The 27,965-nt window shown below is 36.7% G+C and overlaps 1 protein-coding gene across 1 annotated transcript in view; it reads right to left on the reverse strand.

Annotated features, from left to right (window-relative positions):
* The window catches only part of LOC306884897 (POU domain, class 2, transcription factor 2-like), a gene marked incomplete at both ends in the record, with an annotated part of 48,534 nt that overhangs the window by 11,460 nt on the left and 9,109 nt on the right, over window positions 1-27,965 (reverse strand). The window contains 5 exons of the mRNA XM_079441136.1: window positions 422-664; window positions 1,770-1,883; window positions 2,974-3,030; window positions 4,085-4,119; window positions 4,589-4,657. Coding sequence (XP_079297262.1) covers window positions 422-664; window positions 1,770-1,883; window positions 2,974-3,030; window positions 4,085-4,119; window positions 4,589-4,657 — 518 coding nt within the window. The remainder of the gene's footprint in view (window positions 1-421; window positions 665-1,769; window positions 1,884-2,973; window positions 3,031-4,084; window positions 4,120-4,588; window positions 4,658-27,965) is intronic.

Here is a 27,965-nt window from a genome sequence, read left to right on the forward strand (position 1 = left end):
GTATTATGATTAAACATATAATGCAATAAAAAAGTATAACATAATTTAAAAACATTTATTCAAAATTATACTTAAATGGTATTAAATACATTCGAATAAAATAAAAATTTAATATTAAAACTATAACAAAATGTACATATTTTTGCATTAGGATTTTTCAAATTTAAATAGTTTTATTTACTTTATATATTTATTAAATCTTTAAATACGGTATTGCAAGAATTCAAATGTAAACATGTTTCTTAATTATTTACAAACTAATAAACTGCATTTTCTTATTTTCTGTTCATAACTGGCCACATGCCACAGATGCTGCTGAAGAAGTTTATTTAACCGGGTATGTTCTTGTAACTGAAATAAAGGAAAATGCCAGTCTGGTCTGCGCTTTCCTGAAAACCTATAACCGCAGCGCTGACGGTACCTGGGCAGTGAGCTGGATAGGCTGTGACAAAAGTGGAGGCGGAGCTTGTTCAGGTTTGGCTTGAGACTGGGCTTGTGCTGCTGCCTGATTGGCCTGCTGCTGCTGCGTCTGCTGCTGCTGATTGGCTGCCGCAGCTGCATGGGCAGCATGCGCAGCGTTCGACTGCTGCACGGCTGCGGCTAACAGCTGCGCTTGAGCCTGCTGCAACAACAACTGCTGCTGCGCAGGGAGGAGAGCGGCCAGCTGAAGACAGGAGCGAGGGATGAAGAGAAAAGGTGGAGAACAGAACAGCGTCACCAAGCAGAAAAAGCAGCATCTGTAGCACCCTCTCTTAAGCAAGCAGAGCCTGAGATGACATCCACAGCACGGTTAAGTTGCAAAGACATGTAGTTGCATTTAGTTAATACAAGCATAGAGCAAAAGAGAGAGAGAGCGAAAGAGAGCAAGAGAGAGATCCATGTCTCTATTTACATTTATGCATTTAGCAGATATATATATTTAACACCGCATTCAAGAAACACTTTTATCAGTTCTTGCTTTCCCTGGGAATCGAACCCATGACCTTGGTGTTGCCAGATATATTTGTATCAATATAATATCTATATTTGTTTTCATTGAGATTAATTATTACATAATATAGCAAATAAAAATATGTTTATTTCAGGGTTTTGCTTTGCCCTAAACTTGCACTACTGGTTTAGTTAAAGTGCCACAAAGCCAGTGTTTTCACTCAGAAATTGCAAGTAAATTTCACAAAGAATTGTCAAGAAACACATTGAAATAAACAATTTGAAGCAGAAAGACTGAAATAGCATTCTCTGTACTCCAATCATGTTTGATTTAGAACTAAAAACATGTTTTTTACAGCGTATACATGGTTTATTTACAGTTGTGGCTGCATGTTGCATTAGAAAAAGAGAAAGTCATGTATAAAACGTGTCATTTGTATAATACAAATATTTAACTGAAATGTTTAATTTTGTAAAAATGCCACATTAACAATCAAGATAGAACATATTAATCTGATCATTTTTTTAAACTCAGTAAATGTATAATTTATTATATTTCATTTTTAAAATAAGCACTTAAAATCTGGGTGGTGCTGAGTTTATTATTTCTTTTCTTCACTTTTATTAATTTTTTTACATTTTAATTTAGGCCATTGGCCACTTGACAAGTGAGATACATAAAAACGAGACAATGCAGCTTCAACTAAATGAATAAATAAAATTCAGCTTAGTGCTGTTTTGTTTCCCCTAAAAAATGTCAAATATTATGTTTTTAAAATCTTCACTAGCCTACATGTTTGTCTCATCACGCAGCCCTGTGTGTGTGTATGAGCTCATACCCCTGCGAGCTGACTGCCTGCCAGCATGAGTTGTGTGTGTGGCAGAGCCGGCTGAGCTGGAGGAGGTGGAGGAGCGTGAACACTCGTCATCTCAGAGGCCTCCTCGGCTTTCACCTAACAAACATTCACATACATCAATATGTGTGTATATGTATATAATAAACAGCCACATAAACAATGATAATATAATACACTAACACTCTTCTCACACACACACACACACACACCCACCTCTGGTCAGCTAATCTTGTAGGGACTCTCCATAGGTGTAATGGTATTTATACTGTACAAACCATATTTTCTATCGCCCTACAACAACCCTACACCTAAACCTACCCCCTTACAGGAAACTGTGCATTTTTACTTTCTCAAAAAACTAATTCTGTATGATTTATAAGCCTTTTGAAATATGGGGACATGGGGAAATATCCTCATAAATCACCTTCTCTTTGTAATACCTATGTCATATCCATGTCATTATACAAATTTGCGTCCTCATATGTCACAAAAAAACGCACACGCACACACACACACACACACACAATCACATAAATAGCAACAATATAAAACACACAAAAATACATCTTGCAATATAAAACAAATATAAATTATTTTTTGTACTATTTATTTATCATTCAATTTCTGTCAAATTATTTTCATTTAAAGACTAAAAATAGCATTATTCATTTTTATTTCCTTATCTGTATCAAATGAACAGTGAATCATTTGTTACTGGTACAACTAGTTTGTAACTGATATGCAAATTGCCGTTACTAAATGTCAACGACCGATTACACCAACAACCACTTCATGTCTTTTCTTGACAAAGACAAAAACCACAAACAAAGTCCATTTCCATATGTAAACACACACACACACACTTCCAGTTATTCATTTGATTACTCACCGATTTAAGAGAAGAGAAGCAGTTTAAATTGTTTAGTCATGTAAATATCCATCCAGAACCTCTCTGCAACTACAACTGTCCTACTCCGTTCAATCCGACTCTTTTTACCTCACTTCTGATTGAACTCTCTCTCTCTCTCCTGTATCTTGTCTGGCATCTTGTTAGGAATGCAGCTCAAAATCACTACTGAAATCTAATTTGCATATTACAATGTTAACGGAGAATTACCTGAGGGCATCCATCTTAGGAAAAATGGACGTAACTAGTTAGGCATTACACACACACACACACACACACCTTTGTGTTGCTGGGTGCGGGAGACAGGCAGAAAGGACTTGTTTTCATCGGCTGGGTCTGAATGAGATGGGAAAAATTGATTAGGGGCAAAATGGATTAATCTCACTGGCCTAAACTGGATAACATTAGCTTGAATAAATAATCTCAAACAGAACATATCACAATTTTAGGCTTGGAAAGTAACTGTGTGTTGAATTAGAGGTCTGGTTCTCAGTCAAATGCACTCTTAACAATAAAGGTTACAAAAGGGTTTTGCAACAGTGCCATAAAAGAATTCCAGTGAACAGTTCTCAAAATAACTGTTTTTTTTTATTATTATTATTAGTGTGACAAAAACATTTTAATATTCTAAAGAACCTTTTGTGGAATGGAAAGATTCCATGGATGTTAACGATTCTAGGTTCCAAAAGTGTGTTTTTGTAGTGATGCCATAGATGAAACATTTTTGGTTCCTCAAGGGACCTTTCAGTGATTAGTTCTTAAAAGAACTGGTATTCTCTTGGTGTGAATTTTGATCTAAAGAAACTTTTTCCACTATAAATAACCTTTTTTGCAATGGAAAGATTCTATGGATGTTAAAGGTTCTTCGTGGAACCATCGATGCCAATAAAACCTTTACTTTTAAGAGTGTATCAGTATTAATCCACCATGTTCAAAATTCATTCAGCGGAGACTTGGAAACAATTATGAAGTTCACTTTGTAACCATCACACCTTTCATTGCATCTGTCCATACTGTTAATGCAGTAATCACCAAACTTCAAACTTCAAAGAGGGAAAATGAACATGTTAGCCACGGGACTGTCCCTGCATTCACCCGGGACGACATTTGCAAATGACGAATACTGCGTGTTATTAAAAGAAAGGTTTGATTCGTTGGTTAATGACACTGATTCCATGAACATATATACATGGCTTTTAGCATCATTTGCCACATACGGTAAATGTATTTTATTTTTCCTCATAATCGAATCTTTGACAACCCTGATCTAGATGGTTAAGTTTCTTTTGAGAACTTCTCATGAATGTCTTTCTTTCTTTTTTTTTACTAAAACACATTCACTGACATCGAACCACTAATAAAAAACATGCACTAAAAGATGTTCACACACCTGATCGCTGGTCTCTGGACTGTTCCTCTCAGAGTCTGTAGAAACACACACACACACAGAGAGACACACACATGAAGGACACATCAGGTCAGAATAGTGCCTCAGGCTCCGGCCCTCACATCAACAAAAGCGTGGTCTGGTTAGCCAGAGGCATTGCATTATTGGAATACCATGGAGCGTTTAACCTGGGTTACTGTATGATGCTGTGTGTGAGTGTGTGTGTGTGTGTGTCAGATTGGGGCCACGGCTGACTAAAGTGTTCTGTGTGTGATTCAGATCAAGTGGAAAATGTGAGAATTATGCCAAAAGAAAATCTCATCACACTTACACACACACACACACACACACACACACACATCTAGGAATAATAATGAATCATAGTAATGTACATAATAAAACACATGCAGTGTTTCTCTCCAGCAATATAACATACATTTCTACTACATCTTAAAGCATTCAGGCTCACATAGACCTTCAATAATCAATCGTAATATTGATTTTTACCTGTACTGTCCACTGGAAGCTCAGTCCCCATCTTGTCGTCCTCGACGGCTTTAGACATCCTGATATCTACTGAAATAGAGAGAAACCGACTGAAAACACTTCTGGCATTAGCTTTGAAAAGCTTTTCTGTCAGTCGGCTCTAAGTCATCAACCACATAAAAGTGTTGTTGACAAATAACCTGTTTTCATCATGAGGAGTCATGGTTTAAAACATTTAAATGTCTATTGTAGGTGCCAGAAGTGGGTAGCTTACTGTCATTTTATGACACATTTGCATAAAATTGTAAGATTTCATAAATAAATACAACATTGTTTTTATTACTGGACTTACGCTTTTGGACATGCTAAAGTACATTTCAAAAACAAATAAAAGTCTGTGTTTTTATTTTATTTGACATCATTCTTTAAAATATAGTAATAACTACTTAAAAAAAAAAAAAAAAACTTTAAAATAATATTAAGCTAAATATCATACCATGCATTCAAAAAGTCTGACAGATTATCTTTAACTAAAAAACATTTTTAAAATGATAAAAGAACATTATTGAAATATAATACAATATATGGCATCTAACATAATAAAATAATATATAAAATATAATTGAAATCATAATATTAATAACAACCCCATCCAAACAGTATATACCAATCAAACCAAAACCTCTAATTATCGAAACAGACACCTTAGCATCAAAAATCCATTTCCATCAGCAAAACTATTCAGCGAGCAGCTCAACTGCTCTATCTGTCTTTCCTTTGTCCTTTACTTTTCTATTTCATTCTGTTTTGGTCCTGTTTGACACTCTCTTCATCCTAATACAGCACCTGCGCCTCCCAGAGAGCAGCAGAGATGGAGGGGCATGTCCCATCCTGCACGCCATCCTTCATACAGATACACACTCACGTACACACACACACAAACACAAACACACTCGCAATAGCTGTTAATGCGGACAGGAGAGGATCTCATCCCACAAGAGCACGTGTTGCACTTCGCAGGAGGATAACAGCTTTTCTCTTTCTTACTCACGGTGAAATTGATGGCCACCTCAGACCATTTCCAAGAACAAATTGATTTCCTTGTCCAGTTTACTTCATGTTAACTAAGTTCATATTACGAGGCTGAAACGTGTACGCTGATCTATCATAAAGATCATTTGTATGGAAGCAATCATATCAATTAGCAAAAAAGAAGGGACGCAAAATTAAAATACGAACATTTTAGAAAACGTGCAAAGGCAGAGAGATGTAAACAAACAGAAAGTTAACAGGCATTCATGTAAACAAGAACAGTTTGTATGCACTGAAAAAAATTAGGTGGGGAAGGAAATTTGACTCAGAAATTAGTAGTAAATTTTACAGATAAAAACAAACGGCGAGTAACATTAAATTAAATGTGAAATTTTGAAACAGAAAGGCTGAAATGGTATACTCTAATGATGTTTTATTTAAAAAAAAAATATTTGAAAAATATATTTTTACAGCGTGGTTTTGCTGAATTGCATATACTATGAAATAAATTGTCAAAATAAATGCAATAAAATAAAATTTTAAAATCCAATTTCTCAAGTAACTTTTGTAACTGTAAATAAAAAAATAAAATGGATTATTGGAGTAAAATAACATTTCAGTTTCAGTACTTCAAAATTTCACGTTTATTTCTATGTGTACCGCCATTTCTTACTAATTCTTTGTGAAATTTACTCACAATTTCTGAGTGCAAACTCTTTCTACACCAAATTTTTTGTCAGCATATTAAACATTTCAATTAGACAACAAACGAGTCAAGGAAAGCCTTCCATGACAAACAAACACTGACCAACTCAAAATAATCACACACACAAAGCAACATTTTTAACCTGATATTCAAGTAATATTAGAATAAGCAGTATTTTAGTGATACATTATTGCAGTTATTGCAGGTCGGTGTGTTTGTGACTCACCGGAATGTTTTCTGCTCAACTCTCTCTATCCTCCGATCACTCGATGAGAACAGCTCCTTCACTCTATATGCCACTACGCCGGCCGTGGGTGCTTTTTTTTTTGGTGGTTCACAAATTTCACTTGCTTTAGTCATAGAAGTCAAAGTCAAATTAAAGCCACTTTCCAACTGAGTCAAACGAAACCTCCATCCTCCGCCGCCCACCTCATTCGAGTGAGTTACTAAATTAGGATGAATTACTCACTGATATTGATAGTCAAATGAGTGGAAATGAAAGAAAAGACTGATCACCTGCTTCCAGACAATCACACCGATGAGGTGAGCCAGCGATTGCGATCATAAGCACAGTGTAAATCACAGTCAAAGTGCCACCGAGTTGTTTTGTCATGATACAAAGCCACGAAAGGCCTAGAGGCGAATATGACGTGCCGGTTGCATAAAAGTGTCTGGCACTTCCTTCATCTGAGCGTCTGAATCGAGACCCTTCACTATTAAAAATAAAGGTTCCAGGAACTTTTTTGAGACTCACAAAGAGCTTCTCGTTCTCAGTTTCTTTTAAAAAAAAAACATTGTTGCTCTGAATGCATGAATGCAAAACTCTGATCTCTGCTGTATAATGTAATATAAAGACCTTTTATGATCTCTAATCAACCATAAACCTCAAGAAACCCTCCCAAAGTCTGGTTGATAATGATACATAGCTCAATGAGACTGTGAAATAATAAACAGTAAAAATAAAAATAGATACACCTGAGAGATGTAGATGTAGATGTAGAATAAAGAAAACGCAACACTGCACTCTAAGAAAAGTATGTAAAAATAGGCCCCAGTGTTTTCTGTTAATATAATGGTATTTTCCTTATTGATTTTTCATGGGTGTTTTACCATAATTTCAATTACACAATGCAATGTCCGGAAACTTAACTTATAATGACCTGGCAGACAATTACAAGTACCAGTGCTGAGTTGGGTGCTACTTTGAGAAATATTAAAGTGTGTTTGGTTTTCATAACCTCATAACCTAAAAATATTAGCATTTGTAAGGTATGTTGCAGTACATCATAAAACCTGTCTTCGCATTTTAGTCCATATCAGCCAATTATAGCCAGCTTATTGTATTATAGTCTTATTTTACAATATATTACTCTACTGAAGATATCATCATACCAATGTCAAAAATTGAAAATAAATATTTAAAAATATTATTGAACGTGTTTGATGGTTCAAATATTTTTTGCATTTAAATGTGACACAGATAAAGAATTATTTTCCTTTCAAAAAATTTTATCAATAAAAAATGATGTTTGTTTCCCAATATTTGTTTTCAGCTGTATGGAATAAAAGGCATTTTAGATTATAGCAATATAAAAAATGAAAGCCTGTGGTTTATTTTAGTAATGACTGACGTTTTTATTCGAAGGACACAACAAACATGACTAACTAACCATAAACCTCACAAAGCCAAAATGGAAATATCATTCCGATGACTCTATTATGAAATATAAAATAGTGTGAAAAACGTGAAAGGTTGATTCACACGCAGTCGATTCTGTGTCAGTATTACCCACAAACCTCTGTGCTGTGTGAGTCAGTGTAGTGTCACCCCCATTTCCTGTTTAACCGTGTGGCCTTCCACACACACACACACACACACACACACACACACACACACTGAACAACAGAGAGAGATATTCTTGGAAAAACTCAATCAATCAGCATCAGTCACATCTTTTTAAAGGGCATACAACTGGCTGAGGGAGACAAATCTACAAATCGTGTTCTTAAAATTAAAATTCTTTTTTTTTTCAAATTGCAATTTTAAAATGCACCTATTAATTCATTGATAAAACTGATATGTATACCTAAAAAACACTTAGTCTTTTACTATACGTGTACTATATGTAATATACATGTACACACACACACACACACACACACACACACACACAGTATGTTATGTATATGTATGTGTTTGTAATGACAATTTCATTATGAATATGAAATTACCTTATTTAATTCAGTTAGATTTGATTCCATTTAGATTTCAAATATAGCTTTAGGCAAGTTAATTTAAGCTATAATTAAATGTTTCACTTTAATAATTTAAGAGGCATGTGACTTGCATGTGATTTCATTTTGGAATGGTTGTTACTGTAAAATAATGAATAACAAAAAATATATTTTTTTTTAGTTAATGATTATAAAAAATAGATTAAGTATTATTAAAGATAATAAGATTTATGATTCGCCTATGGTTATGTAGGCATACTGTTGTGGAAAAACAATATTCGAATGAATTTTAAAAAAAAATCAGCCTGGTTGTGATTCAAAAATGGGTAAATGATTTGTTTTCATTATTTTTGACGCTATAATATGGAGTAAAGCACTAGAGCAAATGCAGACACAGCAAAAAAAAAAAAAAACTATAAAACAGCAAACCTGCCCTGATGACAACTTAATTCACAACATAAATCCTTATGTGAACATCTTTAAAACAGTACAGTACAAACAAAGTAGAAACACATTCAAATCTAGAAGATCATCTTTTCTAACAATATCTGGCTTTTTGTATTATTGGGTTGTGGTTTATTTAGTTATAATCTAATATGACTGAAACACCTGGAGGTTTCTGGTTATAGAGTGACCTATAAGTATAGAAAAGCTGCTATATAAATAATACATGTACTCCACTGATTTTTCACACTTATTGCCTCATCTCTCTAATATTCTTCTATATTAAAAAGTAATGGGAGCACGTACAGATTATTTGCATACACCAGGCCTCTACATACACCGACATACATTACACTTCACACACACACACACACACACACACTGATATTCAAGTCTCTTGCATTCCTCCAGAGATTTGCTCCTGACATTTCATTACTTTTGGCCTCAGTCCAGTTAGTTTTGATGTCCTCTCATTAGCAGACTCAGTTAGCGAAGGCGAAGCTAATTAACCTTGCGGCCCCCTCTCGAGAGATCATTAGAGGGAAGGAAAAGAGAGAAAGAGAGAGAGAAAGACACTGACTTACCTGGAATTCAGACATTTCGCCATAGCCGCCATTTTATAAATAAACCACAGCCTTCTGTCTGTGTCTGTCTGAGTCTCTGAGGTTTATCAGTGAGCAATACTTCAGTCCAGCTCCTAACGAGCAGACCAATCGCTGCTCTCAATGATCAATTTATGCAAACTACAGAGTGAATATTCATAATATTATTTGAATATTAGATTCCATTTCGAACACAAGGCTATTGACTCAAAGTTCTAGCTTGAAAAGTGTTCAGCTGTCCTTGTTCAACTACATTTAATTGTCACATGAAAGAATGAATGGGTTCATACAGTCACTCTCTCCTCACTTCCCTCCCACATTTTCTCTCCACCCACAAACACCGCTGTATTTCACCCCTACACTTCCTCTGACATCTCTGAACTCGGGTACGGGTGAACGCTCACACAAAAAAGGAAAAAGTTATTATCTAGAGACATATATCAGGTAAAACAGGTGGTTATTTCTCTGTTGTTTTGTTGGGGGAAGCTATCAAGGCTGGTTTGAAGTGGTGTAGCTCAATGTTGAGAAAGAAGGAGGCTGAAAGAGAGAAAGAGAAAGAGGGAAAGACAGCTCAAGTCAGCATAAGAAAGTGCTGGGGTGGCTGGAAAGTGCTCATCACAAGAACGAAAAACATGTATATCTCATTTTCGTTCTTCACACGCCTCTCTTTTCCATTGCTTGGTCTCAATGCGCTAAAATTACCACATCTGCCCAGCGAAAATGAAACTGAAGTAGCGCAGATGAACCGCAAGAGGGCAGCAGAGCCTTTAACAATCAGGCGTCAAACCTCGTTTTCCACTTCAACTTTTTGTCCTGCTCATATGTATATGTTATGGCTTTGATTAACAAAGCTGCTTTTTAAGTGTAAATAGGTTTTAGCTTAAAAGGGAGACCGATATTCTTAACCGATCGAACGGACGTTTTCCTGATATTTCCACCTTTCAGCTTCCTCCTCATTTCTCACGTGCTTAATTTCAATGTATAGCCTATAGATTCTACTTACAAATAATTACTAAACAAAATCACGAGCGAATGAACGATATCACATGTCGTTTCTGCTTCAACTTCTTCCTCTGAATTTAATTTAACGTTTCATTTTTTTGAGCTTTTTATATTTGGAAAGCCATGTTGTTGAGTAAATTATGTCGATGTCGAGTTCGGAGACTTTTGAGAAACAATTATGTTATTAAGAGTTTTAACCATGATGCCAGTTAAACGTTAACAGACATTATTATAAAGTGAGGTTTTCATATTCATTTAATAATCACGGCTAATTTTCACAATCCTCTTTTTGTAGCGTTTTTTTGTCATCGGAAAATGGTGATTTACTTTCAATATTGAGTCATTAAAGAGCCTGCATGTCTACTTTTCACGACCTCTTTACCTTTAATTGTCCATCTAGTTTAATAGTTTAATATTATTGCAAATGTTTTTGATCCTAAATATTGCTCGTACATAGTACAAATATTACTAATAGGCTAATAGCTTACTACAGATTTTAGTTGTAATGCAAGAAAGTGTTTGAAACCTTGAGTTTTGTGTGTCACACTAATGATTTAACCATGCAATATCCAAGCTATACAACCAAGGTTCACCTGCTTACATTTGTTTTGAAAATGCACACACACACTTTCACACTTCTTCACCGTACAGACCCCTCACACACACTGATTCACCCACAGGACAGTTGATGCGTCCTCCAGTTTAAGCCTTTTACCCCAGCGCTCATAATAGCTCTGTCTTGTGAATATGTGTGTGTGTAATGCTCAGGGTCACGGTCAGGGGTTTAGCAAGTTTTCGGGCCCCCTTTTATGTGCCCCCGAAGCTCCTCAGTAACGCCTGTCAGGGCCGTGACAGACGGCGCGTGGGTGTGTGTGTGTGTCCGTGCGAGGGACTGAAAGAGGGATGCTGGGTGGCGTGTGTTAGGGTCAAGGGTCAGTCCTCTGCGCACCCTCCCTCATCCCCCCTCCCCCTGGTCTTGCCCCCCTTGAACTTTGGGGAGGCCAGTGAGGGGTACGTCTGCCTCGGAGGAACAGGAGGCGGCGTTTCTCGCAGGGACGGCTCTATAAATAACGGTGGCCTTAAATCACAGACTAGTTGCGCTGCCCCAATTAGTTTTGATGAAATTAGGTGCCAAACGACGGGCACATAAACACATGTATGTGCATATATCTTTGCTTGAGTCTGATTTTAATGTGAAGCTGACATGCAAGGTAAAAAAAAAAGAGTCATCTTATAAAAATGTAAAAAGGAATACTTTTTTTATGCCATGATTTTTGGTTTGATATTATTGCAGATTTTTGATCTAACATATAAACAGTAGTACAAATACTACACTACAACATTTAACACTAAAGACGGAAATATGTTTATTTATTTGTAAAATATCCAAGCCACACAACCACCAATGACCAACATGCTTTTATTTTAACAAATCAATTTAAATCAAACTTTTACCTCACACAGTACATCGTAAAAAATGATAAACTGCAATTTTTAAATACCTTATTCAACCCTTAAATTTACATTTGGAAAGTGTTACCCAATCCATTAAGGTTTTTATTTATTTTTTATATAAAAAAAACACACTTGATTATCACTTCATTTTACTTTATTACTTAATATTTATTATTAAAATTGTGATATTATTTATATTGAATAAATATAATATTAGCATAATATGACAACAAAAACAATATTTTTGACTTAATTTACAGGTTACCACATACAGCCCATATTGGATTTTTTTTTGTTGTACAAATTGAAGTATGGGTCAGAAATGTTCTCTGTGATAATCTTGAACATGCCACAGTCACCATCCACAGTGCTTTAACCAGGAATATTCCTTTAACCAAAACTAATGCAACACCAATTCAACAAACACAGTGCTCTAAAGATGCAGTGCAAACACACACACACACTTCAAGCACAGCAGTGACTCCCCCTTGACTCAAGGAGAGATGCAGAGGCAGGTTAGGGTGTTAAATCTTATCGGCTGTTGACCTGATTTAAAGACAATAGAGCAGAACAATGGAGGGTACAGGTATAAAAGTAGACCTTTCTCGCACCTTCTCTCTGTCCGTAACCGAAATATACTAATAAAGTTGCATCATGTGCTGCCCAAGATTTTGTATTCAGGATTCACTTCAGACATGGTATGTTTTAATAATACACTTAGTTGCATCTATATATTAGTTAATAATACATCTTAGTTGCATATATATATATATATATATATATATAGTATATATTTGTGGTATATAAATATCTATAATTAGGTCTATTTTTTATTTATATATTATATTTAAAAAATTCTACATATTTAAAAGAAATATAAATGCTACAACAAAACTTTATAGTAACTCAAGGCCATTGTCGCTCAGTATATCCCCCCCCCCCCCCCCCCCCCTCTACAGCATGTTCAGCAGTGCTGGTCAGCTGCGGTCATGACATCACTGGACAGCACAGCTCTCCAATAGGACACCTAGCCACGTTGCCAGGCAACAGCAGTGAAAGACCTGCATGTGTGTGTGTATATGTGTGTGTGAGCGTGTATGTGATAATCAAGCCATGTTCTGGCTCTAAGTAATAAGTTGGTTTGTTCTTGTGCAGACAAACAAATTTCCTAATTTAAATATAAATACACACTTCAAACAGGAACACGACACAAATTCAGACCAGATAATGAAACTGAAATATACCATGTAGTGGACTTTACCAACATGCATTTTAGGGGTATTTCTGAGGTCAAAATTATGTTTTTCTGTTCTTAACAAAACACTTCCGTGAATGCAATTTAATTAGCTTTTTTTTTTTTTTTTTTAGCTCGTATGAATCATCTGTATTAGTGCACTGTGTGTGTTTTTGGATAGCATGTCGGGAGTATTTTCTTGGCCTCTAGCTATGTGTGTGTGTTTCAAGTGCATCTTAGCTGCACACGTTTTAAGAGCGGATTTACGTAAATAAATTTGTGCTCGAGTGTGCGTAAGCCTCTCCGGCGGTGGGTATTTTGTATTTGTGTGTGTATGTGAGTGTCTCTGGGTTGGTATTTTGTATTATTGTGTGTGTGCGCCTCTGCGCCTGCTGTCTCAGGAGTGTATATTATATCCGATACAGTACCTCTTTCGCGCACCACATATTTCTGGGCCGATCGATACTTCTGACTCCCTACAAGACAATAATCGCTCCTCTCGCCCCCCTCCCCTGTATGGCTACCATTATTACCACCCTCCCCGAGGGAACGCGCAAAACAGGGAGGGAGGCCGACGCTTCCACCCTTCCTCCATCCCTCTGTCCATCCACCCCGACCCTCTGTCCTTCTATTATTTCGCCCCGACAGGAGGTGTCAGGGATGCAGGGATGGAGTGGACGACGGGAGAAATAAAGTGGCAGGAACCATATTAAGATATGAGTAAACGCAGGACGGGTAGAGAGACAAAGAGAGGAGGAGAAGAAAAGTGAGTGCAGGTGCATTGTGATCGTACAATAAATGGAGGGAATGACAGGAGAAGATTTACACAGCTGTCTCCTAATAAAGGATAAGAGGGAAGGCTCAGACGTGGAGAGAGGCACCGTATAATTATGCCCAAAATGTACAGAAATCCAAATCGCGCGGCAGGTTCAATGAGTGCAGAGCCAATCCGACCGAATCCCATCTGGGGGTCGGTGTCCGTCCGTGACAGAATCTACTAAGCAACTAAACAGCATGATGTATGTGTTATGGGGGACGGCAGATTGCTCGGTGTATAGGTTTATCGATCGCACTGGACTTAAATTGGCTCTCAATTAAAGAGAACACTTATTTGACCTCTTCCTCGCCGCCTGCGCCGCACGTCTTTCTTGATTTTTTTTCCTCACCTGCACATCCATCTCTTTCACATGCTAAGGCTACGACCTCAAACCTGTTCTGGCCTGCTCGTCTAACCCAGCGGCCGGTCCCTCCGCATGCCTCTTTCATTAGGGCCGGATCCTGCAGAATCTTTCACCCACTATCAATCCGGTTAAAACTGCGGAGATGAATTATTAAGTTTATTTATTCAAACACTATTAATAATATAAGCAGACACAACACCTCGAGTCGAGGCGGACGGGGAGAGGTGCGTGAAAAGGGAGAGAAAAGGTGGTGTGCATAGTGGTAGTAGTAGTAGTTGGAGGGCTAAAAAAGGTGGAGGGAGAGGAGAAGGGAGGGTTAGGAAATTGGTCTGGCTAGCGGAACAGCTTTTCACCCCTCTATCCCCCCTCCACCACCACCCTCCCCTTCTCTCCCCCATTCTGCTTTGTATTCTGTGGAGATGACAGGGAGAAAGCTTTATTGCTCCGAGTTGGTATCGATCGGGGCCCCTCTCGGAGGGTGCTCAGACCCGCGCATATTGGAGGCACTTTTGCAATGCCCACAACCTCCCCCCTTGTATCTCGTTTCCACTACTACTTCTTCTGTATATTTCTTTCTCGTTCTGCTTCGCTTTCTCTCACGCACTCTTTTTTGTGTCATTTATGTGGCCTGGGGATTCAAAAATCACAGTTTGGAGACGCTTCTGGTTGTATTTACCCGAGCTTCTTGCGCGAGTGCGGCGGGGCGTCGAATCAACAGCGGGCCTCACAATTCAAACATGGATGAATACACACAAACTTACAGATCTCTTATTCCCTCATCCTCAGCCTAATTTCTCCATTCCCTTCTCTCTTTTATCACCTCGCGCACTCGGCTAAGCGCTAGTTTTGATGTGGGCTCAACAAATGTCAGCGTTGCTGTAAAAAAGTGACAAGAAGGCAGAGAAATACGCAGGAAGAGATGCACTGTTCTCGGAGGATCGAAGGCTGTTTTGTAAGGTAGGTGTGTTGTCGTCGGCTAGCGCGGCAGCGATGCTAACAGTGCCTCAGCATCGGGAAGCATTAGGATGGCTGTGTGGAAATACACTGACTGACAATTCCCCTGAAGAATGGAGGGAGGAGAGAAATAGAGGGATAGCTGGATGGATGAAGGCCCCCTCTACCCTTCGCTTGTGCCCTTGGGCAAGGTTTTTCACCCATGGTTCCCTGGGGTGTGTTCAACCTCTTCTTCTTCTGTCTTTCTGTGCTTTTTGCCTGTCCATTTCGGCCGCGGCACCTGCGCTTCTTTCGCAGGTTATTTAACCAAACTCCATTTTGAATGGCGAGGCTCATGGCCACATTCGTTCTCGGACGCGTCCTAAGCTCCGGCTGTACAAAAAAAAGGTGGCCACTCTGCTGTCTAATTTTACCTCGCCCTCTCCATCAGCCTACCTTTCCACCGCCTCAGTGCCACTTATGTTCACTCACCAAATGACACACAAACACCCCCATCTCCCCCCATCCATCCATCGCTCGCTCGCTCTCTTTGTTGCTACGTCATCGGCTGTATGGTCGCCAAGCATGGCAATTTTGCCAAAATCACAGTGAGTGTGTGTATTTGAAGGGGAAATGGCAAGATATGTGTTTTTGTGTTAAAGATGTTGAAAGGGGAGTGCATGTGTACTCAGTGTGGCTTAAAAGTACTTTGTGAAGTCACCTTTTGATTTGTAGTGTTAGGGAACTGCACTTTCTGTCAAATGGTGCAGACAGAACTGAAACAGATCTTATTGTGGACGTAAAAATAAATTCAAGTTATGAAAATGTGTAAAATGAATGGCTACTGATACCATCTCATTCAAAATATAATTTTAAGAACATGAATCAAAAATAATTTTGAAGTCTTTTAGTTATGGAATTTGTTTAGGTGTATCCTTATTAAAAAATAAATAAATTCTTCAAAAATTGTCTTATCAAAGTAACGAATAGTTGTATACATCAACTGATGACATGTTACATCAACATAACACCATCATAATATGGACAATATCATTTCTTTTTTTTAATATTCACTGTATTCACACACACACAAAACTATATTTTATAATATCTATTAATTGTTATTAACTAAAATATAAAACATTTTATATAGCTTTAAATAATATTTTGTTAAGTATTTTAAAGTACTGTATGTATGCAGGTTTATATAATAATAAATATTGTTATTATTATTACGTTTAAAAATTATATCTAAGTAATAAAATAATAATAATAATAATTAAAAAATAATTACTTATACAAAAAATCTGTATTAATCTGATTATTTAAAAAAATATATAAAATATATGTCTGTGTATCAAAGTTACAATAAGAATTATATCGGATCTTTCTTAAACTATATGTGATGTTGATGTAATGAATAAATGTGTTACATAAACATCACATCTATATTTATCTAATATTATATTTAATATATTTAATAATATATTAATTATAATTATGGTTATGATGATTATTATTTGCATATATATATATATAATTTAGGGCTTAACGTCTTTTTATTTCGATTAATCTATTCATCTAAACGATTAATTTTCCACACAAAAAATCAACAATTTTACTTAATATTTTACTAAACCAAATGAAATCCAAATTTCTATGAAATCCTTTTTTTAAAGCAAAAGTAAAGCACAACAGTGTGCAAGAAGCAAGCGTCTATCTCATAGTCCAAATCACTAAAATCAAAGTTCAGTATTATAGTGTAAGAATGACAACATATCCACGTGTTCTAGTCTAATAATACTAAAATTATAGTAAAAAAAAAACTTTTTAAAGGAGTATTTACCAGAAATGTTATTTACCTGAATTTATTTAGGTGAAAAATGTAAATGTGCAAAAAAAAAAAATTGAAATATAAAATCAATTAATTGGAGATGCTTTTGGTTATAAAAATTTAATGGAACCATTAAAATGGAATCCAGAAAATAATGGAAAACAGAATTTGGTAAAGATAAAACTGTAAAACTTAATTAATTAGACAGGCTTTTTGATGAATACAATTTAATTTAACCATTAAAGCATAGTATAGAAAAATTAAAATGGAAAAAAAAAAATGAATTTGTAAATAAAACAGATTTGATAGGGCCCTATAATTATAATATATATTTTTTTTTGGTAATAAAAATAGAAGTGAACAATAGCTTTTAAAATGACTTAAAATACATATATAATAGCAATGATGCAATAATAATTAGTTCAAATAAAGTATCAAAAGCAATAAATCATATGGATTACGCATTACAACAAAGGCGCTCCACACATGTAAATAATAAGTTTCTGCTGAACTACTGAGACGCACGATCTTAACCTACACGCATGTACATAATTAAAGCGCATATACGGTGTTAGAACTGCATCGCATATAATTATTTATTTAAATCATAGCTTTTGTGTATTCACAATTCTGCTTAATTATGTTTACTATATCATGCAGCCTTGGAAAATAGTTTAATGATGTGTTTTATGGATTTTCGTCCGTGAAATGCACCACTTCCGGTATTTTGCCGGTTAGTTGACGCAAGCAAAATGAAGTCGACGATTTTTAAAAATCGACTAGTCGACTAAAATCGACGAATCGCGACAGCCCTAATATAATTATTATAATTATATAACTGTGTAACCTAAGTTGAAAATGTTTTATTTCTCAGTGAATAAAATAAAATTAAAATTACCCCCCAAAAACTAAAAAACTTTAGTCTGATTTCTTTTTCGGCTTTTTTGTGCCAGTGGCTGCATGTATGTGTGTGTATGCACATGTGTATATATGTGTGGCGTGTGTTGATTGCTGGGTTGTGGTCGTGCTGGGTGCCAGGGTAGTGAGGTGCTGGGTGAGTGGCACGTCACCAGCTGAGAGAAAGACAGAAAGAGAGAGAAAAACGAAGAGAGGAAGAGAGCTGAGAGGCTTTGGAGAGCGCCGGTCCCCCGGCCAACCGCCATTTCACACTGGTGACCAACACAAATTGGATCAGGCCGTGTTCTCATTGCACCAGCAAAAAATCAGACGCACAAAATGGCTGAATCTCCAGTACCGCAATACTGGACACTGGACCACTGACTACTGGATAGAGGAACAAATTGGTATCACAAAGTGAAAAATAATAGTGTAATAAGACAATAAAGAATATATTGATGCAACACGCAAAGTGTAGTGACACACCAATGTTTTTAAAGTAAAAGAATATTTAATATTAGAATAAACTGAAATAATGGTAAGGACTTCATTTCATCTATCATTGCCACTTTTTTGCAATATAAGAGAAAACTGGGAAAGCTAGACTCAAATTCTGATGGCAAACCAATTTGCGTCTCTGACAGACTTGATTGGATTAGTACTGTGGAAAAACATATACTGTGATGTTATTGGTTAATATTATTTTCCCCAACCATGCTGCCCAAGTTACATCAAGTCACAGACAGAGAAATTAATGACAGATTATAAAAAATATAAATTTTCCTCTTTAAAAATGCATGCATTGCTGAATCGTGCACAATAAGACCAGAGGGCATTTATTAATAAAGTAAATGGAGTCGATATTGATTTCATGTTGTCTTTAACACATGAACGCTATTATATGTAGCATTAACCTGACAAAGAAACAGATTCTCCTGCATGCTTAATGATGCTGATCATCATTCTTTAACATCATTCAAGTCGTCTGCAAAAAAAAAAAAAGTTATGATAGAAATGCAGTTTTGATCAAGCGAAGGCTTCCATTCAAACCGTCTCCGAATTTCGTCAGCATCGTTTCTAAGCGATGACCTTAAACTCAAAACGGCTCTGTATGTATATGATAAGTCCTTCGCTTTTAAAGATTTACAAAATCTTGCCTGACAATATCCAGAGGAACGCTGCTATTGGAAAAGACGTCCTTGCCTTTTCACTGACCTGTGATGCTTGTCATCAGGTTTTTTAAGGAACGGCAGGGCGAACGTCTGAATGAGTGGGTTTTTGAAACCGCCTCTGTACGAAAATGCCTTCGTACAGTGCCTGTGCCTTTTTTAATCAGACAGAGCAAACTGGGGCAACGCCAGCGTAATATAAATGTAACGTTTTGCATATTTGCTAATGCACGCTTACCGTATTCATTTATGCACGGGCGTGTGCAGTTCTGGTGCCACGTGTTCGCCGTGTTTACACACTGAGAGAGGGGCACGTGGGGCGATATCTCACGGCAATCGATGAGAGGGGGAGTGGAGGGGGGGTGGAGGAAAAATCGGTAAGGAAAGCAGGTTATCTCCCGTCATTAATGGGGGGGAATCCCGGGTAGGTGGGCCCTGCTTGTGTGTATGTGTGTAAGTTGGGGGAAGACCTGGATTCATTGAGAAAAACACAGACTGTTTGGCATCGGGAGAAAGCAGACAATTATCTGTATTGATTAAAGCCAGCCAGCCAGCAGGCTGAAGACAGAAAACTATGACTAGATCAATACAGAGAAGGGGAGAGAGAGAGAGAGACACACACACACACACACACACACACAGAGGCAGAGAGAGAGGGAGGACGGCTGCGTGTTTTGTGGGGTACTGCAAATAGGTTGTGAGTTGGCAGAAAAAAAAGCTGAGTGGTGCAACAGTTGTACGAAGCAAATGGGACAGAAAAAGGGCAGCGGTGGACAAAGAGAGGAGAGTGTTTTGTTAGGTCAATGAAAGGAAAACAGGGAAATGAGAGTAAAAATTATACCAGTATTTGGTGTTGTTGGTGAACACATGAAAAAAGTTGTTTTGCTCATTCTGTCTGTAAATTGATGTCACTTAAAACATTTAAACTTTTTTTATCTGTACAATTCAATAATAAAACAATTGAAAAAGCCAACTCAACTTTGGCTACTTACACTTCTTAAAATGCAAGCTCAATTTCCCACTATACTGCTTTTCAAAAAGTGTTACAAACCATAATGCAAACAAAAAAAAACTAATTAAAAAGGTTACAAAATAATACATAATTTAAAACACGTACATGTATGTATTAAGCAGATGACTTGCAAAACAGGAGCAAGAGTAATTTGCCAAAAAAATTGTGATCATATTAAAATAAATCAATTAAAATCCTGTTCTAGATGTTTTAAGATGACCATTTTAGTACTGAAGTTAACCACAAGTTTAAATAAAAAAAAGCATGGCATAAGCAGGGGTCACCAGACTCGGTCCTGGAGGGCATGGTGTCCTGCAGAGTTTAGCTCCAGCCCTAATTAAACACACCTGAATCAGCTAATCAAGGTCTTACTAGGTATATAGGCAGGTGTGTTGAGGCAAGTTGGCGCAAAACTCTGCAGGACACTGGCCCTCCAGGATCAAGTTTGGTGACCTCTGGCATTAAGTATGTTTTGGGCCTTATACATGTACCGCACATACATTAAGCCTTACAACTCGGGTTCAAGGCACACTCAAAATAAATAAAAATGGCAAAAAGCCTTGAAACTGAAACATTTCTGGAAAGAAATTGAGATACTGTGGATTAACAAGTTCTGCATAAATCACAGGTTTCCTCCTCTTGATGCTAAATAGTAAATCGCTGCTGAGGAAACAGGTGGACAAAGTGAGAGGTGTGGTTAGGCGTCACGGTTATTAGTGACAACGTGATGCCAGATTAGCAGACAAGAACTAAAGAAAGAAGTGTGTGTTTGCGTCTCCCACTGCAGCTGTGTGCTTTGTACCTTGTACAAAAATATATCTTTCATGATTAAACCTGAAAGTCAACCCTACTGTGCTAGTGTGTCTAACAAGCCACTTCAAAATCAGCAACCAATCACACACACATAAACAGCTGGACACACATATTCAATTATGGCACACTCCAACATTGTAGTGCACAAGTCTGGCCTGATTACTCTCTCTCTGTGAGGGCGTGCGTGAAAGACAGACAGAGAGAAAGAGAGAGAGAGCAGGTCTTTCCTGAGCTGTAAGGCCTGGGAGAAATGGAACTTAAATGCCTCTCACTGGCTCTCAAACTCCAGTTGGCTTTATTGATGCACTGGCCTACTGCCAACCAGAGGCCTTTTCCACTTCAAAGGGTCTGCGTTCACACACAAACACACGCACACACACACACGCACACACATAAATTCGTCCTCACCTGTGAGCATGAAATGCACTCCAACCTCTATCTGTACTTCAGGCCTATATCCGTTATGTCCACCTCCATGTGTAATCTTAGATATAAAAAAGGCCACTCAAAGTGCGATTCAATGTGCAATTCAAACCTCTATCTGTCATCTGAAAGTCTATAAAACCCCATCTATACTGCGAGGGAGCAGTAACATGGCAAAACTAAAACACTCCCATTATAAGCTGGTTCGAATCGCAAAGTGATTCGGTTTGTTATGAGACTTGCGGCAATTCGAATTTGATTTAAAGTATGCAGTCATTTAGAATCAATTCACACACTGCATTCTTTAGAATTAAATTAAAAACTGGAATGGATTTGAATAGCATTGTTTCAATTCAAGTTTACAGTGATTCAAATTAGTTTTGAAGTATGCAGTAATTCAAAGTGCATTAGAACGTCGGAGTATTTGAGATTAGTTTTGGAGCTTTCAGTGATTTGATTCAAAGTTGCAATGATTCAGATTCAGTTTGAAACATGCAGTAATTCGAATTTGAGTCAACGCTTGCAGTGATTCAAACTCGATTCATTGTTGTAGGGATTCAAATTCATTTTGAAGCATGCACTGATTTGAATTTAAATTATAGCATGCAGTGATTCAAATTTGATTCAATTTTGCAATTATTCACATTTTGGCTGAAGATTGTATTGTTGTGAAAATTCAGTTCATATTTGCACTTATGTGTAAAAAGAATAAAAACATTTAATAGTCTACAATATGGAAAAGGGATATTTTAAAAAGAAAAAACAGCATGCATGTTTTCGGTGACTTGCAATTAATTCACAAATAATTTATGCTTATTGCAATAGGCTACTTTCCTAAAGAAAAAAGGTGAAAATGTTAAATGAATGCATTAACATGCTCCATTCTTATAGATCAACATGAACAATTGCTACTATAAATATGCTTCTCAATTAATTATGTGCAATGTATACAGTAATTAATACATTTGCAAATTCAACAATTTGTTATCTAAATGCGCACAAAAAAAAAATCGCTCAGGCACTTTTTCTTTAGTTAAAAAAAAACGCATAACGTAAATATTTTGACATTTTTTTGACATAAATATTAAGCGACAACTTATCAAGATCAGTAGAAACGCTGCTACATGTCAGTCCCTTTCAGGCTCTACAGGTCTGAGGCTCTACTGTGTGGATCCCAGAATTCACAAATGTCGATACAACCCACATGTCTATGCCTCAGCCTTTGCATTTCAATGCAGTTTCCTTTTCATTATTTATGACTCTTTTACCCACGTCAGAAAAAAAGCATGGGCCTACACCTCCACGCCTATCCCCATAGTAACCAGCCTCACAAGTCCTGTATATGCACAAAGAGCCCCTCACAGAGCACATACCATATACACAAGTATGTGTGTGTGCACGTTTGGACATACATGTATGCACAATCGTAATGGGCTTCCTGGTGTCCTGGGGAGAAAGTGCAAGAGGTGAGCGTCTCTCCATGCCTCTGAGAATGGAGTGAGAAACTAGACTACCGCTGAGTGTGAACAAGCTGGGACAAGAAACTGTCATATCTGATGGGAGAGTGACAGTCTGCATACGAGGACATTATATATAAATATAGAACAAGCTTTCACGAATTTCTGGTGCATCTCTTTTTTTTTAACGACAGCAGCACTGAAGTTACATGGACAAAACCTGATCATTATGTTCTCCAGCTTGATTTGAGAATGATTCAAAGAGCATTATTTGCCTCAATGGAAGAAAGAACATCTGATCGCATACACAAAAGGAGTTCACAGTCACAAATGTGATTTATTGTGAGTTTATAGTGATTACAATGAAATTTTTGCCATGATTCAAGGTCAATTAGAAGGCTGAAGTGATTCAGATTCAGTTTGCCACTTTGATTCAAACCACGCAGTGATTCAGATTTGATTTGGAGCTTCACATGGTCTCTAATCTGTTTAAAATGAAAGAGTTTTCAGTTATTTTTATTTGTTTGGGAGGCTTGCAGTGATTCATAGTCAATTACAAGGTTGAAGGGATTCAGTTTCATTTTGGATCTTGTATGGATTCAAATTTGATTAAGTGATTAAAATTCAGGTTGACACTTGCATTGATTAGAATTCAGTTCAAAGCTTGTGATTGTTTAAATTTGATTTTAATGTCACAAATGTGTATTAAATTTGCAGTGATTCAAAGCCAACAAGAAAGGTTGGATTGATTCAGACTTGTTTTGGAGCTTTCAGCGATTCAAATTCAGTTTTCCGTATACAGTGATTCAGATTCAATTTTGAGCTTCACATTGTCACAAATGTGCTTTAAATTCAACTAAATTAAGAGAGATTCAACTTTGTTTTGAGGTTTCAATGAGGTTTCAAAGTGACATAGAATGTTAAAGTCATTTGTATATTTTTATAATTTTTTTCAAAGCTGCAATGATTCAGATTCATTTTGATGCTTGCATTAATCAGGATCTGATTCAAAGTTGCAGTGCACATGGTCACTAATAATACTAATTGAATAAGTAGTTTAGGATTCATATCCATTTTGAGGTTTGCAGAGATTCAAAGTTAATTAGAAGATTGAAATGATTCAGATTTGTTTTGGATCTTCCACTCATTCATATTTACATATAACGTTTTGATTAGAATTCAATTCAATTTCAGTTTTCCGTATACAGTGATTCAGATTCAATTCAAAACTTGAAGTGATTCAAATTAGATTTTGAGCATCTGATGGTCACAAATGTGCTTTATATTCAATAAGGAGATTAGAGTGATTGAAATTCATTTGAGGTTTGCAGGCATTACATTGATTCAAATTCGAATTTGTCTGCACAAAAGAGTTCACACAATCCCAAATGTGCATACTTGACCTTATAAATAGCAGAACCTTAAAAGGAAAATTCTGTCATCATTTACTCATCCTCATGTTGTTCCAAACCTTTATAAATGACTGTGTTCTATGAAACAAATAAAAAAGACATTTTTCAAAATATTTTATTTTGTGTTTCGCAGAAATAATCCTGCAAACAGGTTTCAAATGATATTATGGTGAGTAAATGATGACACTTTTTTTCTTTTTGTGTCAAATAATTTCTTTTATGTTCCTCTTGTCTTAGCTTTTAAATTTGAAATATTTTAGAATTTAGATGTTCTCCAGCCCTTCCATGTTGGTAATGCTCAATATCCTAGTACTATGGTTATTGGGTATTATGCGTGTTCTGTTTGTACCGGTCCATTGAATGGTCCTGCTTTGGCCCATCGTCCGCTTTTCCTTATGTCACTGCTGATGGACAATAGCCCTTACTGAGGGTCCCCACTGCTGCAGCTTACGCTTAATGAACAACAACCTATCCACCCCCCCACCATCATCCATCTATCTACCCCCCAAACACCCTCTCCCATCCGCCCCTGCCCACAACCACTGTTGTCCACTGTTCACCTCATCCATAGTAGACGGTATTGATTTTCAGTGGGGAAAATAAAAAAGGCCATGAATTTTAATGCTTTCTGTCTCTCTCTCTCCCTCTCTCTCTCTGTTATACCCCCCATCCACCTTTTTTTCCACCCCTTCTTCTCCTGACCCATCCCTCTGCTGCATTCTTTCCTGGGGGAAGGATAAAGGAGAGGGGGATGGGACAGTCATGGAGGGGAGAGGTGGAGGGGTTGGTGGTGTGGAGTTGGGTCATTTCTCATTTCCGAACCCTGGACGCTCACCTCCCCCTTCCTGTTAACTAGCCTTCTCATTGCAGTAAGGATACAGATGGAAACACGCAACGACCCCTCTGGACGCTCTTCATCGATACCATGTGTATAACTCTACACAAGCTTGTGTTATTTCAATTAAATAAATGAATAATCTGATCACCCGGCACCATATTTAGTATTTAATGATGCAAATTAATTAAAGGTAATTAAGAGTTTCTCTAGCTTCAAAAAATGAAAAAACAAAAAGTAATAATGCAGGAATAAAAAGTCATATAAAAAAGAATTTCATATTAATTTTTTTAATGTCCAGTTAAACGACATTAAAGTTCAAAAGTTTGGAGTCAATAAGTTTTTTTTAAAAGATGTATTACATTAATAAAAAAGTGACAGTAAAGACATTTGTTATGTGACGAAAGATTTCCATTTCAAATAAACTCTTTCTGTTTGCCAAAGAATCCATAATTCATTAAAATCTGATTTCCATAAAAATATTAAGCACAAAAATATTAGGGTTTCCACAAAAATATTAAGCAGCACACCTGTTTTTAATATTTATAATAATAGCACATGTTTTTAAGTGCCAAATCAGCATATTTGAATGATTTCTGAAATATCATGTGACACTGAAGACTGGAGTGATAATGCTGAAAATTCAGCTTTGCACAGGAAAAAAATTACATTTTAAATAACTGGTAGCTATAATTCAATAATGCATGCACAATAAACACTATGCTTTATGACAACTTGACAACTTATTAGCGTTACTTGTATTCATGTGACATTTTTCTAACATTAATTAGACTGGAAATGCTCTAGTATTCAGCATACTTAAACATGGACTCTCTGCTAATGGCCATATGGTCATCATCACATTTGTCGCTGAAATAACATTATAGCACAACAAAGATAGATATAACAATATCCCAACACTCTGTCAGTGTGACAAATGTTTTAATAATTCCAGCAAGTAAAAAATGGCACGCACAATATACCATTACTACAGTGGCATAGCCATACAGTGAGTGACCACATACTCCAATTTACCAGCATTTACACCTAATTGTCATCTGTGTAAGACACATGCGGCGAGGCTCATAATCTTTGTGCACATCTTTTTGTGTTATTTTCTGTATGTGGTTCCTCACCGCCTTCTAATATAAAAGCCGAGAGGATGGACGAGAAATGGACAAAATTGAGGGAGTAAAAAGGGGCTTTTAGGGCCGAAAGCGCAGTTTGGTGTGTATGTGTATGTGAGTTCGTATCTGTGTGTGTGTGTGTGTTAAAAGAGGGGTTTTAAAAACTGCATCTACAGATTGGACGTAGACAGTAATGTTTCATTTCCTTTTACAGCTACAGTAAACTATTATTATCCTCCATGGTAGAGCATTCAGACAGTCTGTAGTCATCAAGCAAATTTGAACAATGTTCCATTTATATTTTAATGAAGTTTAACTGAGTATACCAAAAACTCTGAAAATTGCACATTTTTGTACTAAAAATATATATACATATATCATGTCCTTGAGATTTCTGTCTTTTCTACAGCTCAGTGACTTCTGATACCACATTAAGAACTCATTCGTGTGAAATGTGACAAATTCGGTCTTATTGGGTTTGTCCAGATCGCAATCCTCCACTCTTTTCTTTTCTATAACACCGAGGCCACTCTGATAGTCATTCAATTACACCATACAAAGAAAGGACACTACAACCACATTCGCACAAAGTCGTTCGACGCACAAAAATAGTCCTTGAGTTCACATGTTAAAATATGTTTTGATTCATATTCACCATTTACGTGTCTTTGTGATTCACGCGTCGCTCACCTCCACCTCTTGTACTGTATTGAACCACACAAAGGGAGAACTTGTGAATGCATGTCCGCTAATAATGACACATCGATGTGTTTCTTTCGCATGTTTCCACAGTCTGTGCTTCCGTGACATGTGAAAGGTCATTTGCGATGTATTGGGGTATTTACTAACAGCCAAGTGTTTTGTGTTATTCTTGCGTGTTCTGGTTAAACTTGTGAAAGCTGGCAGACTCATAATGAGGATTTGAAATTGAGGTCAAACACTTTTGAAATGCATCCATATGCATGTCAAGAAATTATATCAGCACGTCACACAAACATTTATAACGGATGCGTTCAAAAAGACATAAAACGTCCTACATACCACAAGAATCATGCATTTCTCATCCCTGAGAGCTTTCAATAACTCTGGTAAAATTAAACAACACAGCTTACTATATTCAAACCAACCACAGTTGATTTGCTTGGATATTAAAGATAAATTTGAAAGGCAGTCTCAAAGATCTATTGTGTGCAATTTCTCCACATTTTAGAAGCACTGTTGGCTCATTCAGGTTTGCAGTTATTGTGTGCTTTGATTAATCACATGTGAGGAGTCATACTCTTAACGGACATTTGAAATTGTGGTTACAACACTGAATGCAAAATGCTTTCATCAACATAAGTCATAACATTCAAACCTACAACAGTTGATTTTCTTGGATTTTGGAGGTAGATTTGGAGGCAGTCTTAAAGATCCACTGCAACTAACATTATACAATATCTCCAAATTTTGGAGACACTTTTGGTGTGTCTCATTATATTGATTCATTTAAGTTTGTTGTTGTCATTGTGTGTTTTGATTAAACTTGTGAGTGCTAATTGATTCATAATAAACATTCAAAATTGAAATTTCAAAATCAGTGCATGTGCAAAGAA

This window comes from Barbus barbus (assembly GCF_936440315.1).
Source record: "Barbus barbus genome assembly, chromosome: 19".
NCBI lineage: Eukaryota > Metazoa > Chordata > Actinopteri > Cypriniformes > Cyprinidae > Barbus > Barbus barbus.